Here is a 21,105-nt window from a genome sequence, read left to right on the forward strand (position 1 = left end):
ACAAAGGCAAACGAAAAATAAAATAACAAGTACATTGATAGCTGTGATGTTAATTATACGTTATCGGAACACGAAAAGTTATCATGTGAAGGTGAGTTGAAATTAGAGGAATGTACAGCCGCAGTGAAGAACTTGAAGTTGAACAAAAGTCCTGGTAGTGATGGTCTTACTGGTGAATTTTATAAAACTTTTTGGAATGACATTGCAAATATCGTTTTGGAGTCTCTAAATGACGGATTCAGGAAAGGTGAGTTAAGTAATACGCAGAAACTTGGAGTTGTAGCTCTCATTTATAAGAAGAATGACCCAAAATTGCTACAAAATTGGAGACCAATTACTTTGTTAAATCTAGATTGTTAAATCTAGATTGTTAAATCTAGATTATAAAATAGCGGCTTATGTATTGGCAACAAGACTTAAACCACTGATGCAACGCCTGGTAAGTACAGATCAAAACGGATATATTAAAAACAGATTTATTGGTTCTAACATAAGACAAATTCAGGACATTATAGATTATTCCGAGAAATTTAATATTGATTCGTGTTTGCTCTTTTTAGATTTCACTAAAGCGTTTGATACGATAGAGTGGGATTTTATGTTTGGATGTTTAGATAAGTTTGGTTTGGGCCAATCTTTTATTAAATGGGTTAAGGTGTTATATACCAATATCAAAGGCTGTGTTAAAAATAATAACTGGTTAACCGGAAGTTACGTGGTGTCACGTGGTATCCGGCAAGGTTGCCCCCTCTCATGTTTGACCTTCATCCTAGCAACGGAAATACTGGCTCAGAAAATGAAAACTGATGCAGACATTAGTGGTATCAAAATACGAAGTAGGAAAATAATAATCTCTCAACTAGCCGACGACACTACGTTATTTCTGATGTATAGAGATATCAATAGAGCATTAGATATTGTTGAACAGTTTGGGAAGCAGTAGATATTGTTGAACAGTTTGGGAAAGTATCTGGTTTAAAATTAAACAAATCTAAAACGGAGGGGTTATACTTGGATTGTAACAAAAATAAAAATAATACCTTTATGGGTATAAACTGGGTTAAGCTATGATGATTTATAACTTCGTGTAGTTTCGTAGGTTGTTGTGGTGTGTATAGATGTAGAACTCCAACGCAGATTCAGTGAATGGTACGATACGTTTATTGGAGTCTTAGGAATCGACTCTGTACAGAGATTATTGGCGAGTTAATATAGCAGTACATCAGGATAACATATGTCAATATTTGGGTATGAAAGCCAATACCTGGAACAATTCATACCACTGTAGTTGCTGTATTACATAGGAAACATGGTTACTCATTAGAACTTACCATGTATCATAATTAATAACATGGCTAGGTAATTAGTAGTTATACAATGACCCTAACAGAAGTTGGTTTCCACTAGACTTTACATGCACGTACATATATACTATTGTAAATATGAAACACATGTGCTTGACCTACACAGTGTAACATACCCCGTACGTGAAAGATATATGTGGATAATTATATATAAGTCCAAATTTCAAACTCTAAAATTCTTATCATTTATATGTATTATACTACAAAGCAAATCAAGTCTTTAGGTATACACTTTGGTACAAACTTAAAGGTATGTTCAAATCTTAATTGGGCAGACAAAATACCAAGTATTGATGCCCTAATCAAAAATTGGAAAAAAAAGAAAATTGTCAATGTTAGGAAAATCTGTTGTGGTGCAGTCTTTATTGATACCACAAATTACGTACTTAGCAAGTGTCCAATATATAAGTAACGATCAAATTAAGGAATTGAAAGGAAGATTTATCAATTTATTTGGAACGATGGACCAGAGCGGGTTAAACGTAGTGTAATGATTGGTGATAATTCGGAAGGTGGTCTATTTATTCGGGATGTTGAATCCCATATTGATGTTTTAAATGTATCCTGGATAAAAAAGGTTATTATCTACTGAAGATTCGTCTTGGAAAGTGATTCCAAATTATTATTTAGACAAACTAGGTGGAACCAGAATATTGTTTCAAATGTTTCCGGGACACATACGCAATCTTCCAAAAAACGATGTTCCAAAATTTTACATCAATATATTGCAATCATGGTTGAAACTCAGGGAAAGTAATAAACCATTTGTTGATTATAATTATCGAGATATTTGTAAGGAGGTCATTTGGGGAAACAAATACATCAAAATTAATGGAAGCTCCCTTATCTACAATACATGGATTGAATCTAACCTAATCTTCATTAATGATATAATTGGTAATGACGGAATAGATGAATTGAAAATTTATCGACAATTAAAAGAAACAAGAAATTGGATAAGTGAGGTAATTCAGGTAAAGAAAGCTATTCCGAAAGAATGGAAAGATAAGCTGAAGGGAGATAACGCACGTACGACTGTACAAACATGTTCTGATCTTCTGGTGTTTGATAAAGGTGTTGGTGTTAAAGTGCAAAATGTGAATAATACATTTCTTTATTCTACTTTTATTAGAAAAAAGAAATCTCTTTCGTACTGTAGAGGTATGTGGGAAGGTATTTTTCAGCTAGAAAATACTGGTTCGATTTATCATGGTTTATTTGAATTTATCAATAATAACATCATAGAGAATGATGAAAAAATATACAAATGGAAATTATTTAATAATATCCTTCCAAATGGAATTTTGCTTAAAAGATGGAATATTATTGAGGATGATACATGTTTGATATGTAAAATTTTAAGGATGATTATAAACACTATTTTATTGAATGTCGATGTGTAGATGCTTTGTGGAATTTAATTCATATATTTTTAGAAAAATATCACTACAAAGTACAATTAAGGAAAATGATGTTCATTGTTATAGGCTATAAGATTGCTGATCAGAATTACAGCGAATTTAATGTTCTTTTGTCCTTAATTGGCTATACAATATACAAACATTATCATATTTCTAACAGAAGAGTTGACAATTGTTCTATTGTTTCCCTATTCAAACTATATCTCGATAGAAAGTTACTGTTACAACGATACAGAGATATGAAATTATTAAAGAATATGTCAATGTACTTAAATGATGAACAAAATAATTAAAAAGATGATTAAAAGAATAAATGAATAAAACATTGTGCAATGATGATAAACCTTGGGGCTCGGAGCGCTGCGCGCTTAAAATGTAATTATAACAGTTTAATGTATAGATTTTAAATGTAAAAGATGGTGGTCGAGATAAGATCGTAGTTGTTGATAAGAGATAGTTGTAAAGGAGAGAAGGTGGTTGAGGTGAAACGGTAGATGAGACGAGATAGTGGTAAACGTGAGATATCAGTTGAGACAAGATGAGGGTAGAAGCGAGAGGCTGTTGAGACGAGATGGTGCATGGTAGAAGTGAGATGGCGGTAGAAGTGAGATAGCGGTAGAGAAGAGATAGTGGTAGAAGTGATATGGCGGTAGAAGTGAGACAGCGGTTGAGACGAGATGATGGAGTGATATATGGCGGCTGAGACGGGATGACTAAAATGAAATGATGAGATGATGGTTGATACATATACGAGATGTTAGTTGGAATGAGAGGAGAGAGATAAGTAGAGAGCATGCTGGGATGTATGTATAAGAATTGTATTGAAATGAATGTGTAAAATCCAAGAGTCAAAACGGAAAAATATACTTGTTTTATATACGCCTGAGACTATATGAATGAGATTAGCTACAGGTGTAATGAGCCAATATCTGAGCACAAAAAAAAAAAAAAAATGGATATAATATTTCTCTATTATAATCAGATGTATTGTATCACTGCCTGAAAAGTATATACAGGTTTTACATTTTATTGACAGACTTCTGGATAGAATTGGAGTGGACCCTTTACAAGTAGGACATGTTCATTTCATCCGGAAAGTCCAGGACTTCATGAGAAATACAAGTAAGTTCATCAACCCTTCAATTGAGTATTAGGTTGCCAATTCTAGTGTTAGTGTAATGTAATGGAATTATTGAATTCCTTCTCTGAAAATTTATATAATAAATTGTATTGGGCCTTTAAGGATATCGGCTTATCTCGTCTGCAATTGAGATGGGAGCCTGCCTTACATCGGTGTTGTCTCCTTGTGATATCGACCCTCATTATAGTGCTACCTCACTGAAGCATGCTGTGCCAGACACCAAGAACATCTCATCAATTATCATTATTTCTGTCAGTACATTATCTAATGTATTGACAACAAGCTATTCTGTTAATCAACTTCAAAACAATGAACAAGTATAACACTGCCATTGTTACACTTTGTAACATATTTTATACTTACTATCACTTACTTTGTCTCTAGGTGTAGGTAAGCTAGCCACAGAGTTTTCTATTGGAGAACCGACCATGGGTCTCATTGCTCAAGCTTTACAACAGCCACTCAACTATGATTTCCGTGAAGGTAAGCAAACACCCAAAAAGGAAAAGGCCTTCAAAACTGATGTGAAAAATAACCTCATTTAATTTGAAGTGTATTGTTGGTCCCAAACAAAACTTATCATTAACTCTGATGTTTTACCACATAATACTAGGATTCTACCATGAACTATCAAAGTTTGACTTTACATTTAGTATATCCAATTTAGGATGTTCCTAATATAATTACGCTTCTGAAACAAAAAAACAAGTTTATTAAAAACCATTATGTCAGAACACCTGTATGGATGGGAAACATTGGACTTTATGGAATTTATTTAATTTGTACCAAATTGTTCACGAAATTATCCTGTATATAGTATTATACAGTCAGCATATAACTTTTGCAACTCTATAAAGCGATCAATTAACATTTCACATTTTAGAAATGAAAACCTGTTACGATTTAGATACTTTTACCATTAAAGTGTACACGGAACGGAAAATAATATTTAGATATGTTATTATGTTTGATCTCCTGACAAGAATGTTCAAAACCGCATCAAAATCGGCCGCTTCAGTACCGAGATACCGCCCTCCGAAGTGCTCGATTTTTACCTGTATATCGACTGCTAATCAGGGAATCGGCCGCTCACGCTGATTTGGGGAATAACCGGATGTGACGTCACGAGGACAACGGCAGTGAGGTGCTTGGTAGTGGGGTTATAGCACAAAGGTGGACATATATGTATTCCTGAAATGGGGTTACGAGAATTTTACAAATATATATACAGTATACAGTTGAGATGACTTTTTAATTATATATAAAAATAGGAAATATTGCAACTGAAATCAGCCTAAATACATAGGTAGATTAGCTGAAACATGTATAAGTTGTTTCTGGTATAAGCCAGGTGTACCTTGTGTAAAAACTTTTAACTAGAAATCTTATCTCTGTTTTAACAGCTTACTAAATTAACAAACCTCGGGAATATTCAATTTTTATAATGTGATCTGAAACAGACGAATTCGAAAAATGATGGTCGTATAATTATCCATTTGAATATGTTTCTGTATAAATAAAAATTCAGTTGGCCTATGGATTTCAAGAATCAGCATAACGAAAAGAAAATGTATTAAATGTATTTCATAGTTCAATACACGTAAATATCAGACATAAATTGGGAGGGGGGTTTAATAAAAATATAAAAAAAAAACCACTTGAGAGATTGAATTTAAAATATCTAATTCATATATAGCTGAAACGAATCTCTCTTCCTTTAAAGCTACATGCACATGTATGATGACATGTGTTATTTTAACAATCTTCAACAGTACCTTTTGCTCATATAGATTATCATTGTTGGTATTAAATAATGATAACGATATTGACCAAAATTTACAAAGAATTGCATATCCGAAATCTAGCAACTATCAGAAATATCAAAATTCTGACATTGTGCATTATATTTGCATTGTTCTTTCTCGACCTGCCATTTGTAAATAATTTTGTAGTTTCTGTTATAAAAATACATATACATGTAACCAGAAACATATATACAAGACAAATGTATACATGAGTCTTTCTGAAATATATACATCTAGTGATTGAGTCACTTGTTATATGTTATGTACGAATTGTATATTTTACAGTAAACCAAGGATTTATAAGTGTAAACAAAATACACTGTATGACATTATACAACAATTACAGGATAGTCCATCGCTAACTTACCTGTGATCTTACTTTTGACACCTGACGCGAAGCTAATCAACAAAGCGTGATAGGTCACTAAACACCTTTCTTACGTAATCTTGTTAGCCCCCTCATTAGTCTCGGTTGACCACGCGTTTTAGTTACTGCAGTATACAGGTAAAAAGATTTATGCAGCACGACTTTGGCAATTCGGAAGTGTTCTGATTTTGATACTTGATGTCTGATATTTGGATAAGACATTGACATCTTCAGTCTCACTTTTTTCGTCTGACCATTTTTTCCTGTTTGACCCATGCATGATTTATTTTTCAATTAAAGACACTAATGATCGAACTTGAGCAAATTATCAACAAGTCGTTGGATGTACTGTTATGAAAGCTGAATGTATTTCGTCAAAAAACAAATGGATCGATTTCAGTTATAACTCAATTAGTAGATGCATTTACATATGCAAAAAAAAATCTGTTTAGAATCATACCTTAATTCGTATTGACAGGTTATATGAAAAAGTCAGAAATTTGTAAAGCGAGTTTGACCAGTAGACATTCAACGACACGAGACGGGTTTTTAATAATGATGTATATGTGGTTCCAAACACCGCCGATATACAACGTACGTGGATTATTATGTACATTTTACTGTTTATAATTATGCAGTAATCGCTCAGAGATGTTCATTTATCTACGATAGGTACATCAATATATGCATGGTGTAAATCCCTATTTTCAAGCGTATTCCAAACTCATACAATGTATCTGTGATTGAGGATAATATTAATTAGGTATCGGACATGTACACCAGTATTTGTGTCTTTAAAATCGATATTTACAAACAGAGAGTTTATATTAGATGGCAGACACCGAAAATCGCCACTCTATCTTATATAGAGTAGAGTAGGTCCCGTTGTCCTCGTGACGTCACAGGTCAGGGGTCCCGAATCGGGGTCAATGGCTTGGGGTTTCAGGTGTGTTCTAGAGAATAGTCGCATTATCTCCAATACCGTAACCGCTATAAAGCTTACACTTTCTCCATTCTTAATTTTATCCAATGACGCATTTATCAAGCCTTATATACCAAACCATTCCGTGCACACTTTAATGGTATGTTCACAGAAAGAATATCTGAAAATAGCATTGATTATTAGAATTAGAAAATAGCATTAATTGTAAGAATCTGAAAAAAACATTAATTATAAGAATATAAATTGATAGCACCACTATCAGTTAAGACATATAATAATATCAAAATCAAAAGCTTGATTCATCTTTCCTTTCTTCTGAAGGATTTGAAAAACCTTTATTTCGGTCTGGAACTCGTGGTTTTGATGAACTTAAGGTTGGAGAAATTCTCACAGGAAAAGTAGAGAATGTGACTCACTTTGGAGCATTTGTGGATGTCGGTGTTGGCGAGTCCGGACTCCTACATAACAGTGGGATGAAGGGACAACACATCCAACTCGGAAACAGACTCGAGGTCAAGGTCATATCAGTGGACAAAGGACGCAAACGATTTGGACTGGAATTTGTACAGTTTGGATAGTATGACTATCAGTAATACACATGTTGATGAGTATGAATGAGTTTGTTACACAAGGATATATGTATAGAATGGAGAAGTTTGTAAGTCACAGATCAACATGGAATTTTACTTTTTGAAACATGAAGTCTCAAGAGACCTATTCTAATTGCCTTTTGTCCATCATCGTCCGTCGAATGGCGATAAACAATTTACATTTTCGACTCTTCTCCAAAACTGCAAAACCAAATTTGTTGAAATTTTGCAGAAAACTTCCATGGTCAAAGGTCAACCAAAATTGTTAATTATATGGTCCCAGCCGCCCCCCAGGGGGCTGAGAGGTGGGGTCAAATAGGCTAAAACCTCAAAATTCCAGATATGGTAGAATCAAACACTCTTCATAGATGTTGGGGTCTTTAGGTCCTTTATGAAAATTGTGAATTATATGACCCTGGGGCCTCACATTTCCACTTGGGGAGGGGGTTAAGATTACTATAGTTTATATAGGGAAAACACATTTTTGAGCATTAATTGTCATTTGTAGTAGTAAAAAAGTCAAATATTGACAGAATTGTATGATCTTGGGTTGGTGAATAAGATGAATTGTATGATCTTGTGTTAGTTATTAGAATGAATTGTATGTTCTTGGGTTGGTGAATAAGATGAATTGTATGATCTTATGTTAGTTATTAAGATGAATTGTATGTTCTTGGGTTGGTGAATAAGATGAATTGTATGATCTTGTGTTAGTTATTAGAATGAATTGTATGATCTTATGTTAGTTATTAGGATGAATTGTATTTTTTGATCTTATGTTAGCTATTAGGATGAATTGTATGATCTTATGTTAGTTATTAGGATGAATTGTATGATGGCTGGCGAGTTTACAGCCGTGAGTGTTGGATAATTTTGTTTAAATTAAAAATTGTTGTCTAAAACTTCAATAAACCCTTAATATACTTAATTAAAAGTTGATATGATTATTTTCGTGCATTGTTCAACGGACAATAATTTACTAACATCTACAATGAAACCACTACATGTTACTGGTGGTGGAGGCCCGTGGGGGGGCGGGGATCAGTTCTTCAATTACTTATATTAAAACTACAGAGTAGATCATTCATTCCAGTACAATAATAGGATCATGTTTATTCTACAAATGATAGGACTTATTCAGTGAAGTACAATACCTTGCATTGCTTTATAGTCGACCTTATCCGTATTTATCACCCAAAAACATGTAAAAAAACCCATTTTTTCAGAGTAAAAACAACTGTCATAAAACCTATAAACTTACTGATGTTTCAACAGTTTTGACAGAGAAAAATTCTGCAAGAACTTCATGAAAACCACTAACGATGGATCCTCTTTCTTACTGATGATGTTAATGAAGCTTTACAGATATTTTTTACTGCCTTAATTGGAGTATTAAATAGAACATGCCCCAATAAAAACGAAAAAGAATAAAAAGGTGATAAGCAAACGGCGTCAGGTAAATGTCGATAGTACGGGACCTCGCGTTCTTCATTGAACCACTGTAGTGAACTAGTCACGGCAACGTTGTTTTTGATCCGCTTTCCGGGTATCGCTTCGATGTACGATGGGAGTACCGAGAGGTAGTTCATAATTTTAGAGTTTAAATACTTGCGCAATGGGTGTTCTAGCAGAACCCGATATTCAGCTCACGTATTGAAATTCATATAATTCTTAGCCTATAGTATTAAGATCAGTGATTGTACAAGCAAAAGTACAGATCCTTATTTATCAGTCGAGCAATTGAGTTGACAGCTTACATACACCTTGATGGAGAGTTCCTTGCAGAAAACTTAAAGTATTCAGTCTTGATATCGTGCTTATTATCCTACGTTCATTCACAAATTATGACTGATATACAAATAATTTTAGATTCATACTGAATCTATTTTGATATGCGCTTTGCCAAATTTGATGAAGAGATCAAAGAGTGTTTGACCCATTGTTATACTAATCGTTATTTTTGTGTCAGCCTTTGCGGGCAACGGTTTGATCGATGATATTGCGAAAAAAGTGTCTACGGATTGTGGAGTTTGAGGAGATTGCACACGGTTTGGTATTATTTATATGATGGCTTTTCCCATGCGTAAATATCATCGACGAACCGTAACAGTATTAAAGCACAAGCCCCGGGATCTGAGGAAATAGTTATCAGTTTATATATAATTAATAAAGAACCGCCAAGAGTGGCCGCATCAAGACTATTTTTAGTTTTTAGGACAGTTTTGATAGGATCTAATATAAAAAAGTCTGAACTCAGTAAACAATCCTAATTCTAACATATAAACACACTCACATAGTACAGCATGTAGAAATAGGATGCTTTACAGCACAGATTTTTTTGTTATTTACGGTCCCTAAAACAGTCTTAAATGAGTCTTTGGGTAGCTCTTTGAGGGCTCCCACGATAATCATAGTAATATAATGTACAATAAATATCTAAACTGTAAATAATCCATCAGATCCGGGACCTAGCTTATAGGACAATTAAATGCATTTGTCTTAGTTCACCTTTAAAATATTAGTTTGACGCTGCTTCCACACTCTCGAATGTCGGTCAAGCACTGACCATGCATAATACATTATTACAAATTAGGACACATTTTCCATTATACGAAGTTAATGTGCGTATGCCGTAACATTACTGATATGCTCACAATGATATTCTGTATATCGATTTTATGCCCTATCATTAAAATGCTTTATAAGCGTCTCATCTACATCGCCCTTTGATGTTGGGGATCTAATAGTGAGGTTTGTTACTTTTGGAACACTTTTGAATTTAATGAAACTTTTCTTATCGAATACCTACAAAAAACTATATTGGAGAATTTTAAAAACGGGCAAAATTTGCTGTATATACTTGGCCAATTACAGAGTCGGGACATCATTAACACGTGGCATTGTCCCCGCCGTTCCTACGGAATCCCTATCCGTAACCACGACGAGATCTCGAGACTAAGCTTTAGATCATTTCAATATGGACCAACGCGAAGAGACGGCCAATAGACACTATGTTTACCCCATCGTGTGAGGGGTCTAGATCAAAAATTCGTTTAACTCATCATTCTACAAAAAGTACTGGTATATATATCCGGCGAAAGGTTGGAAAGCCTCCTCAAACCATGAAACCCCGCTACTAGTGGACAAAAAATCGAAGAAGACAAATCTAGCGAACAGTCGCCTCCTTAAGGCCAAAAAAAAACCATTCTTTTAGGAATGAATCCTTACGAAAGCTAGTTTAGGCTGTCGTATGGAAAGAACGATACTGTATTTGCTGTTTATAAATCGTATTATAAATGTGTGCGCAATAGGACACTGTTTTGAGATGTAAAATGATACAAACATTATCTAATTAAGCAAAACTCCTTGTGGGACGTAACTGTCTTGGTCTTCTATGACTAGACGCCTGTTCATATCCGTTTTTTGCAAATGAACGTTCAGATTGATAATTTCGTGCCCGTTAAATAAGGCCGATATTTATAATTTGTCACTGTACTTAGTGTATCACAATACGCTATGTATCAGGATCTTAATAACCGGCTTAAATGTAATAGCGATAAATTCTCATTATAAACATATGAAGTTACCTTTACAGTGTTTGATTTTGGTGTGCTTATTAATTTCTTCAGAGTTCAAGAGGTTCACATAAACACACTGAGTTTAAGAGTCATATGTGACGAAATATGAGTTTGAAATAATATCCAATGTATTCTTTAAAATTCGAATAGAAGAATACTATAGCTTGGGTACTTCATTTGGTTTATCGGCAGACAGATAATGTCAATGTATTAACTCGCGGTTGCAGCGAGTTACAACACACCCAGAAGAAGAAATTCCCCCCAAAATAATCAAACTGTTTAGGTCTGAACATAGCTATTCTTTAACATGCTATATCACTACGTAACAACGAACAAAAGACGTTTAATATTGTTTAAAACTTTAAGTTTTTTCGTTGGGGGTGGGGGGGGGGGTTTACGCTCTATAACTAGGAACGACATAGTGATATTTGCCCGTATGAATATATTGCATGCAAAAACAGTGTAACTAAAACATAGGAAATCACCTGATATTATGATGGCATTAAGGTGAGGTTACATAAATATAGGATTGTTTCTCTGCATATCTATCAAGTGTGCGGATACATATGCAAGATTACACATTCATGATGATTATTACATTCATGTACAAGTAACTGTGGATAGTTTCTATTGATCGAAGTGGCTAATTCTGCAGGGGGGGGGGGGGAATCCGAAGGTATTTATAAGTATAATTTTTGAAAGTCCTTGTTCGTGCTATCCGCTATGCCTTTTAATTAGGATTAAAATCGGTCCAAATGGGATATCTCAAGGAACGACGACCCGGCAAAAAATATGACATAACAAGGTTACTTTATAATCAAACCGACGGGCATTGTTGGGAGTAAAGGATGTATACCGGCGATATTTCTAGTAGTATTATCACCGGATTAAGATATCTACTTTTGTTCGGACTTCTACGACAATTAATCGATTTAATTTCTAATAATAGTCACATAATCCAAAATTGGTCGCATTTTCAATGTCATCATCTGAAAGAGGAAGCCGAATCCGAAACCGTTAGTGGGCACTTTTGTGTTTAAACTTGTGTCTCAACCGTTACACACTATTAGGAAGTTTCATCTAGTTGGGCGATCACTGGAGTCTGTATATGCGTAAAACCAAATCTGTTGAATGTCAATTAGTGTTGTCATATTTTGACATGCATTGGTGTGCGACATAAATTGGTTGTTCTCGCATATCTATCATGGTGCGGATATATGTTAAAACACAGTTAATGATATACATCATGTACATGTATATGTATACATTTCTATTATGGTGTGCTAATTCGCACCAAGTATTTATAGGTATATTTTTTAAGTCCTTGTGCGTGCCATTTGATAAGTTTTGTTTTAATTAAAATAGCCGATGTATGCAAAAATATGACATGAACAAGGTTACTGTATATCAAGCGCATTATGGGATAAACTAGTATACCCATTTCTAGTCTACTACAAAATTAAGATAGCTTACACGTTAAATATTACGTCTAATGAATTTAATTCTTAATAATAGTACACAAATTGGTCCATTTTCATGTCACTATCTGAAAGAAAGAAATCCAAACCGTACACTCACTTTTGTTTTAAACTTGTGTCTCAACCGTACACTATTGAAATTCGAAAACCGTTGCGACACTAGTCTGACATCGAACACAAATTGTTGAATTTCATATGTATTTTTAACATTATTGTAAACATATTACATACCAATGGAAACGGAAAAGTCTAAAGATTTCCAATATTGAATCACAGTAAAAACTATACCTCAATATAAGTCGGCAAATCGAAGCTGAACGAAAAATCTAGCTGTGTTTTCTGTCATGTGTGATATTCAAATGCATTTTTTGAAATATAAGAAAACAGAAAATAATATATTTTTTGGTATGGTTGAAACTTATCATACTCTTCAGCAATCACTACATACCATGAATCATGGTATCATCCGTAACGCCAGCAAATCAGTGATACAAAGCACAGTACCGTGGTCTTCATGTCGCCGAAGCGATACCGGAAACGGATCAAAACATCGTTGCCGTACTAGTTGCACTACAGTGTGAACGTGAGATTTTCGTTCGGTCAAATTGAATAAAACATCGTCTAAATCATTGTCATATTATTTTTTTAGGCCTGTTATATTTAAATATCATGACATCGTACTTATAATTACAATTATATGCCGTAATATCAACAGCAGAAGTCATGATGGCGTCCCCGGTAACAGATTTTCTCGGTTAATTTATTCTGAGTTTTATATAGTAACACTCTGCATTGTAGTGCGTCGGTAGAGTTTGTAACAGTTGTCTCCCTTTGTACGGAGTGTTCTTGTTGATATGTTTGTCTGTTTGGGGAAATTCTAGTTCATTTTTTATAAAATATTAGTGGAAAGGCCTTGCAATATTCGATTAAATACCCGTAATTGAAAAGGCATTTATTGTCAGTTGAATTATTTTCACTTACAAACAAGTTTATATGCAATTACTGTTAGATTCGCGGTTTGTAAGTTAGTCTGCCGTAGGTTAGTAAGGCTAACAGATGCAGCGTACTCACTAGTATCGGTGAGAATAATTAATACCTTATTGTAACATTGATCAAAGTACTGAAAGTACTAAATGGCTCGGTCTCGATATTAGGAGGAATATATTTCTAAGGTCAATACTACTGTAGTTTTGTACAATTAGAAATAAATTTGGCTGGTGTTCCTTCCAGTTTGGACTTTTGAGGATTCCTTGGACACCAAGGTGTAAAATAAGAGACCCATACTAAAATGGAAGCCCATTCTAATATTTCCTATGATGTTATATGTCAAATGATTTTATAACGCCTTTAGCATTTTCCTTGTTAATTTGATGTTAATGAAAATATCCATTCTTAATGACTATTGTCATCAAGTTCCTGGGACCACAGTATCAGTTAACAAGTATTGTTGTGCAGCAGAGAAAGACAAGAGGCATACTTTTCTATGCCAAAATGTCTTAAATATAGAATATGTCTGTCCTCTAGAAGACTTATCAATATCACCATGTGATTTTTTAATAAATTGGTCAATTGGTATACTTTTAACAAGTTTTGTAATTATTCTTTTGTAAACCAGCAAGTTGATTGATATACATTGTATCCGAACTTCAATTCAAACCGGATAACTTGTAAGCTCACCATAGACCATGAAATTGTTTGTACACTTTCTTAACTTAAGGATCGTTTTACAAAATTACAAATGAATTTTTCTACAACATTTTTTATTTTCAAATCCCCATACCTCTGATGAGTATAATAAAACTGTCATTACAAGTGAATCAAATATTTTCAGTTTAAGATGAACAGGAAGAGATACATTTCTTTATTTCTTATAAACAGCAAACACCGATTTAATTGTTTGTTCAGCAGGTTTTTTCCCTTTCTTTAAAAACGCTACCATTAACATTATTTTCTGTACCTTGATATGTAAACAATTCTTATAAATCTAATTCTGTATTTCATAACATCAACTGGTGTTGTTGTACCTTTTATCTTTCTGATATTAAGTTCTAATTTCCATGTTATGCAATATTGTTAAAATTCATGTAACACTTGTTGTAGACCATCAGATATCATAACAGTGTTATTGGCAAATAATATGATAAAAAGTTTGGGATACATTCCAATATCATATACCGTAAAAACTGGTATAATTTTGCGCAGGTAATTTTTAGGGCTGAAAATGCTTAAAAAATCTACTATCAGTATATTTTGCGCATCAACAAAATGGGGAAAACAATGTCCAGGGAGTCCCAAAACCGATGTATGAAGGTGACAATTTCAATGCAAAATGTTCCCCATAAATGCTTGACAACTTGCACAAAAAGTGTTGTATTTAGAAGAAATAACATATGAAAACCGCATTGTGTTTGTTTTCTTTTATTGGCCACCGTAACCTGAAACTGAAATATCTAGCAGATGTCCAAAACATCGGCGGTCTGGTCCGCCGTACTCCGTGCACATGTCAATGTTTTCAGATATTACATAATGAATAGTAATCAGGAATATTTGAAAAAAGTAAAATATATTTACTTAAATTGGCACAATAAGTAATTAGTGTGTTTGAGATCATTAACAATCAACAGCAATCAGCTAGCGGATACGTAGTTTAGCTTGCAACAATCAAAGTGTGCATAATTTATCAAGATTTGTAAGACAAATATTCTTTTCCACCAGGTAAGATTCTAAGTCATAAAGGTAAATTGAAAATAGGAAGGAAGATAAAATAACCAGATAAATATTTGTAGCGGGATCAGACTGGGTTGATTATCGGTGATCAGGAAGCTCAGTCGGAAGAGCTATATTTTCTTCTCTCCTGTTACAGAATTGGCACCCAACTAAATAACCAACGGTTGTGGTGTTTGAAAGGGTCTCGTATGTATTCAAAAAAGGAGTGAGGAGTGTAGCGGGACTGGACTGGGTCGATTATCGATGACCAGGTAGTTCAGTCGGTAGAGCACTCAGCTAGTGTTCGGAGAGTCCCGGAATCGAATCCCGGTCTTGCCGCTACATTTTCTCCTCTCCTGTTACATACGGTACCATATTGTGCATGTAGATACAATGTATTCAAGGTAAATCAACAATGTTCGCTGATCTTGCAGAATTGCCTTACAGTGTTATAATGAATACAGTAAATGTATGTCTCATTGGTGTGATTGATTTAAAGGCAGTTCATGTGGTGACCGAAAAAAAGGTAAAATCAACACTTTCAGAGTGATCAGGGAACATTGATAGTCAAGGCGGGGAAAACATAAGACGACCTGTGTTATACAAATAATGTTTAATTGATTTTCATTAAATTGTCTCGGAGGTGATGATTAGTGTGTTATGAACGATGAGCTTAATATGTTTTTGACAAAAAATATAAACAGCTAATGTCATATTGTGTTTTAAATTTAAATAATCTTTTATTTATTCATTTCATTTCATTTCAAGCATGTACATGTCATAGAATATAAACAAATATCAGGTATATGCTTAAATCATATTACAGTTAAATTCACAATAAGGAATTTGAAGATGATGATAGTAATTATTTTCGGATTGAAAATGATTACAATATTAAGCTTCCACAGTTGAAAAATACTTCTTTTTGTTCACACAATTCTTCTCCTAGACTGTTGAAATGATACATGCATGCTGACATTCTGTAAAACATAAGGAAACAATAAATGTATTAACAGAGTAATTACTGAAAAGGCTAATATCATATAATTAAACATTTAATCATAAATAGCAATACCAGCATAGAGGAAATATTATTGAAGTTAATTCACGCAGTTCTTCAGTCCTCCTGTTCTTACATGTAAGAGTTTTGTCCTTCATAAATTGATTGTAATATACAGTCTATAGCAGTTGTTATAAAATGTGCACAAAGAAGTATAAATACACACGTATGCATGGGTACAGTGGTAAATTAATAAGTTATACAGAAAATTATGGTGCTGATCATGAAAAGCGTAAAGTCTATTTTGTTGAGTAAAAATTTAAAAAAACTAACATGATGTAATCGCACTAAAAACAGTGATCATGTAGGCTTTTGTGCGATTGCATTTGTAAGGCTGTGCCAGGTGGTAGAGATTAGTTCCGCTCGAGTGATCACACAATGCAAGTGAGAGTCGGGAATATGTTTATGTAAGTTTTAATTGCTAATCTCTTATGCTTGTTGGTAAAATATAACTCAGGATAATTGCTAAACAATAACAGTTTTCTCTACATTTGTTACAGATTGAAACAGCTTTTTAAGTGCCGTTTTACGGAAGAATTATGAAGAAGAAATCGGCATTTTCGTCGATCTAGAAGTCCAAAAAATATCACTTCGAGTTATATGAACATTCCATATATGATTTATGTCATTTGGCCAAAAATTTATACTTAGTATTACCTAGTTTAATGAATATGCTGTATGTATATGATCAAACGTCAAGCTCCTGTGGTGAAAATAACTAAAATGTTTTAAAAGTATGGTTTAGTGGTAATCTCTGAACGTGCTTTAATATAGATATATTCTGATATTTATACATGTGCTTATAAAATTATCGATAATAATGGATGTGGTAAATATTCATACCTTATTAACTGCCGTTAGTTTTAAGATTACGCCACCTTGGACATTTACAAAATGTTCACCGTCTGTCACGTGCTACTTTATCAGTAGTCCAAGTTTGTCCAAAATTTTGTTAGAGTTGTCTTTCTTCCATTGTGGATTTACACGTACATGTGGCATAACGCAGCCGTGATAAACAAATCTCCATATCGTCATGAAATATATTTGCTCCCGAACTAATATGATTCAAAGTGCAAAAAGCATTATTGTAACAATTTTAATGTTTGAGGTGAAATATATATTTCATTTTTTTCCGTTGCGGGATAATTGTCACTAGTAGGGACTAAACGCGTGGGGCGAAGCGAAGCATTTTCGGGACGAAACGTCTTCATGTATTGAAAACAACATTTTCGGGACGAAAAGTCTAGATACATTGTACACAATTCAAGTGAAAATTTTCCAACCTAAGATCATTTGGATGATGTATATGGTAAGGATATGAAAGCAGTAATCTGCTATTCCTATTTCAACATTACAGATACGCTTATTTCAGTAACTTTCATATTCAAAATTTGCTATTTAAAATTCCCGGTAAAATCAAAGTTGTTGAATACACTGCCGCTAGGAGCGCTAGTATCTGCGAGCAAGTTCTTAGCCAATCATATTGAGGAAATTGACTGTAAGAGAATTTTGCAACCACGATCACAATGGCGAGGTGACCCTCGCCAAAAATAAGTCTGAAGTAATTAAGTGGGAAATTATAATGTGACTGAAACATGAATGTGACTGAAACATGTGATAAACGGAGAACCTCTGACTGCTGTATAATACACAATGTACGTTGCAATAATTAATTTTTCTTTGTTTTCATACCAAATCTGGCTTTCTGATTGGCCAATATTTTTTTTGCATACCATTAGGAAAAAAAAAAAAAAAAAAATCGGAGAATGGCGCGAAACCCCGACGTTATCTTGACGTCACAATAGAGACATTGACGTTGCGTATTGATTCGGAAAAAAGAATCCCTTAAAAAACCACTATAATGTTACATTTAAACATACTTCATTTTATCAAATAGAGTATAAAATTAATTATAAGTATTGATGTCACTATTTTTTAATTTTATCGGGTTATGAAAAAAAAATTGTTTGCAAACAGTTTTTTTTTCATACCACGATAAAATTAAAAAATAGTGACATCAATGCTTAAATACACAGTGTAAAGTTATCTCCCGTAGTTCCGGAAACTGTCGATAGGATTACCAAGGTATAGTGTTCCGGTGATAATTGAAAACCATGAGTGATTACACACGCCTCCATAAAAAAGTATAGAAAACTATGCCCGAGTGATTTTCGGAGGCAGTGCTCCACTATGACACATAAGCTTAGGGACCAATTCGTACCCGGCCGAAAGGTATAGTAGGCCGGGTACGTATATTCGTTCTATAATTATACCCGAGATGATGATGTAATTATTTTATCATGTGTATTGTCTAGATATTTAACAAATTGAAGCATGGTACAGTAGGCCTACCATGCGGTTTGTTTACTGTTCGACAACAAGTAGAGCTAGTAAAGAGAAAGTTTCGTATTCAATTTTGAGGCCTCACATAGCTTATTTTCAGTTGTTGTAATATCTTACATTCTCTGTTTGAAAAAGCCGAAGCTATGGAATATATTGGAAGAGATTGGTCCTACTGTAACATGTAGGTCAGTCAAGAACATCCTAAGAAAATCCACCAACTAATTACGTTTATAAGCGGTAACAAAGTCAAGATCGTTGTTTTTTATTCATTAACAATAACATTGATCAACACCAGGCACATATATATGGTATAGCATAGTATAGAAAACGAGTCCTGGTCACTTAAATCTGGATCGTGATGATCGATGTACGGCTCTAAACTGAACCTTCTCTATACTGGCCGAAATTCCATACACTGACCATGATTGGTTGAGGGAAGTTCCACTCTATAAGAAAACTTGACACATCTTTAGCGATTTTGTCATGATACATCAATATATATCCTCATGAAATGCACCTTTTAACAATAAATCTGTCACGATCAAATGCACCATCATCTATTTTAGTAAAATAAGGATATTACCTAGACATTATGTCAAGGCTTTAATTCCCTCCTCATCAACGATAAACAAAATCTTTAACATTGGCAAATGTGGAGCATAAATCACTTCTAGTTCTCTTACACATGTCTGACCACCACCCGTCACAGAACTGGTTGTAACTTGCTTTGGTACACAGATTTGCTGTGACGTCCTTGATAACATTATCCGACACATCACTTGATTTGCCCACGTCAATCCTAATGCAGGAACATGTTTTCTTGTGTCGCCTGTCTTCATGGAGGCCATTACCTACAAAGGAGACAATGAATGACAGTATACAGGGGAGACAACTGATAATGTGACCGTATACAGGGGAGACAACTGATACTGTGCCAGTATACAGGGGTGACTGCAAGGGAGGCAACCGATTTTATCAGTATTGGGTGAGTACAGGGAATTCAACTGTTCCTGTCAGAATTGGGTGTGTATAGGGGAGACATCTGATTCCTGTCAGTATTGGGTCGGTACAGGGGAGACAACTAATCCTGTCAGTATTGGATGAGTACAGGGGGAGACAACTGATTCCTGTCAGTATTGGGTGAGTACAGGAGAGACAACTTTTCCTGTCAGTATTGGGTGAGTATAGGGGAGACTCAGTATTGGGTGAGTATAGGGGAGACAACGGATCCTGTCAGTATTGGGTGAGTACAGGGGAGACAACTGATCCTGTCAGTATTGGGTGAGTATAGGGGAGACAACTCTTCTTGGCAGTATTGGGTGAGTACAGGGGAGACAACTGATCCTGTCAGTATTGGGTGAGTTCAAGGGAGACAACTGTTCCTGTCAGTATTGGTCAAGTACAGGGTAGACAACTGATCCTGTCAGTATTGGGTGAGTACAAGGGAGACAACCAATTCCTGTCAGTATTGAGTGAGTACAAGGGAGACAACTGTTCCTGTCAGTATTGGCTGAGTACAGGGGATACAACTGATCCTATCAGTATTGGATGAGTACAGGGGAGACAACTGATTCCTGTCAGTATCAGGTGAGTACAGGGGAAACAACTGATTCCTGTCAGTATTGGGTGAGTACAGGGGAGACAACTGATCCTATCAGTATTGGGTGAGTACAGGGGATACATCTGATCTTGTCAGTATTGGGTGAGTACAGGGAAGACAACTGATCCTGTCAGTATTGGGTGAGTACAGGGGAGACAACTGTTCCTGTCAGTATTGGGCGAGTACAAGGGAGACAACTGATTCCTGTCAGTATTGGGTGAGTACAGGGGAGACAACTGTTTCTGTCAGTATTGGGTGAGTACAAGGGAGACAACTGATTCCTGTCGGTGAGTATAAGGGAGACAACTGATTCCTGTCAGTATTGGGTGAGTACAGGGGAGACAACTGATTCCTGTCAGTATTGGGTGAGTTAAGGGGATACAACTGATTCCTGTCAGTATCAGGTGAGTACAGGGGAGACAACTGTTCCTGTCAGTATTGGGTGAGTACAAGGGAGACAACTGATTCCTGTCAGTATTGGGTGAGTACAGGGTAGACGACTGTGAGTACAGGGGAGACAACTGATCCTGTCAGTATTGGGTGAGTACAGAGGATACAACTGATTCCTGTCAGTATCAGGTGAGTACGGGGGAGACAACTGTTCCTGTCAGTATTGGGTGAGTACAAGGGAGACAACTGATTCCTGTCAGTATTGGGTGAGTACAGGGGAGACAACTGAATCATGAGTAAAGGGGGAAAACAGGGAATA

General features: G+C 34.9%; 2 protein-coding genes across 2 annotated transcripts in view; one reads left to right on the forward strand and one right to left on the reverse strand.

The window, feature by feature from the left end:
- Positions 1–2,809: 2,809 nt before the first annotated feature.
- LOC138319426 (S1 RNA-binding domain-containing protein 1-like) lies at positions 2,810–8,462 on the forward strand. Its single transcript, XM_069262588.1, has 3 exons — positions 2,810–3,907; positions 4,311–4,409; positions 7,363–8,462. The coding sequence occupies exons 1-3, from the start codon at positions 3,895–3,897 to the stop codon at positions 7,617–7,619; spliced, it is 369 nt and encodes a 122-aa protein (XP_069118689.1). The 5' UTR covers positions 2,810–3,894; the 3' UTR covers positions 7,620–8,462.
- A 6,627-nt stretch (positions 8,463–15,089) lies between these two features.
- The window catches only part of LOC138319835 (DNA repair protein XRCC3-like), a 38,986-nt gene continuing 32,970 nt past the window's right edge, over positions 15,090–21,105 (reverse strand). The window contains exon 5 of the mRNA XM_069262966.1: positions 15,090–19,647. Coding sequence (XP_069119067.1) covers positions 19,387–19,647 — 261 coding nt within the window. The 3' untranslated portion in view covers positions 15,090–19,386. The remainder of the gene's footprint in view (positions 19,648–21,105) is intronic.

The sequence above is a fragment of the Argopecten irradians genome, chromosome 3 (genome assembly GCF_041381155.1).
Source record: "Argopecten irradians isolate NY chromosome 3, Ai_NY, whole genome shotgun sequence".
In the NCBI taxonomy this organism is placed as follows: Eukaryota; Metazoa; Mollusca; class Bivalvia; order Pectinida; family Pectinidae; genus Argopecten; species Argopecten irradians.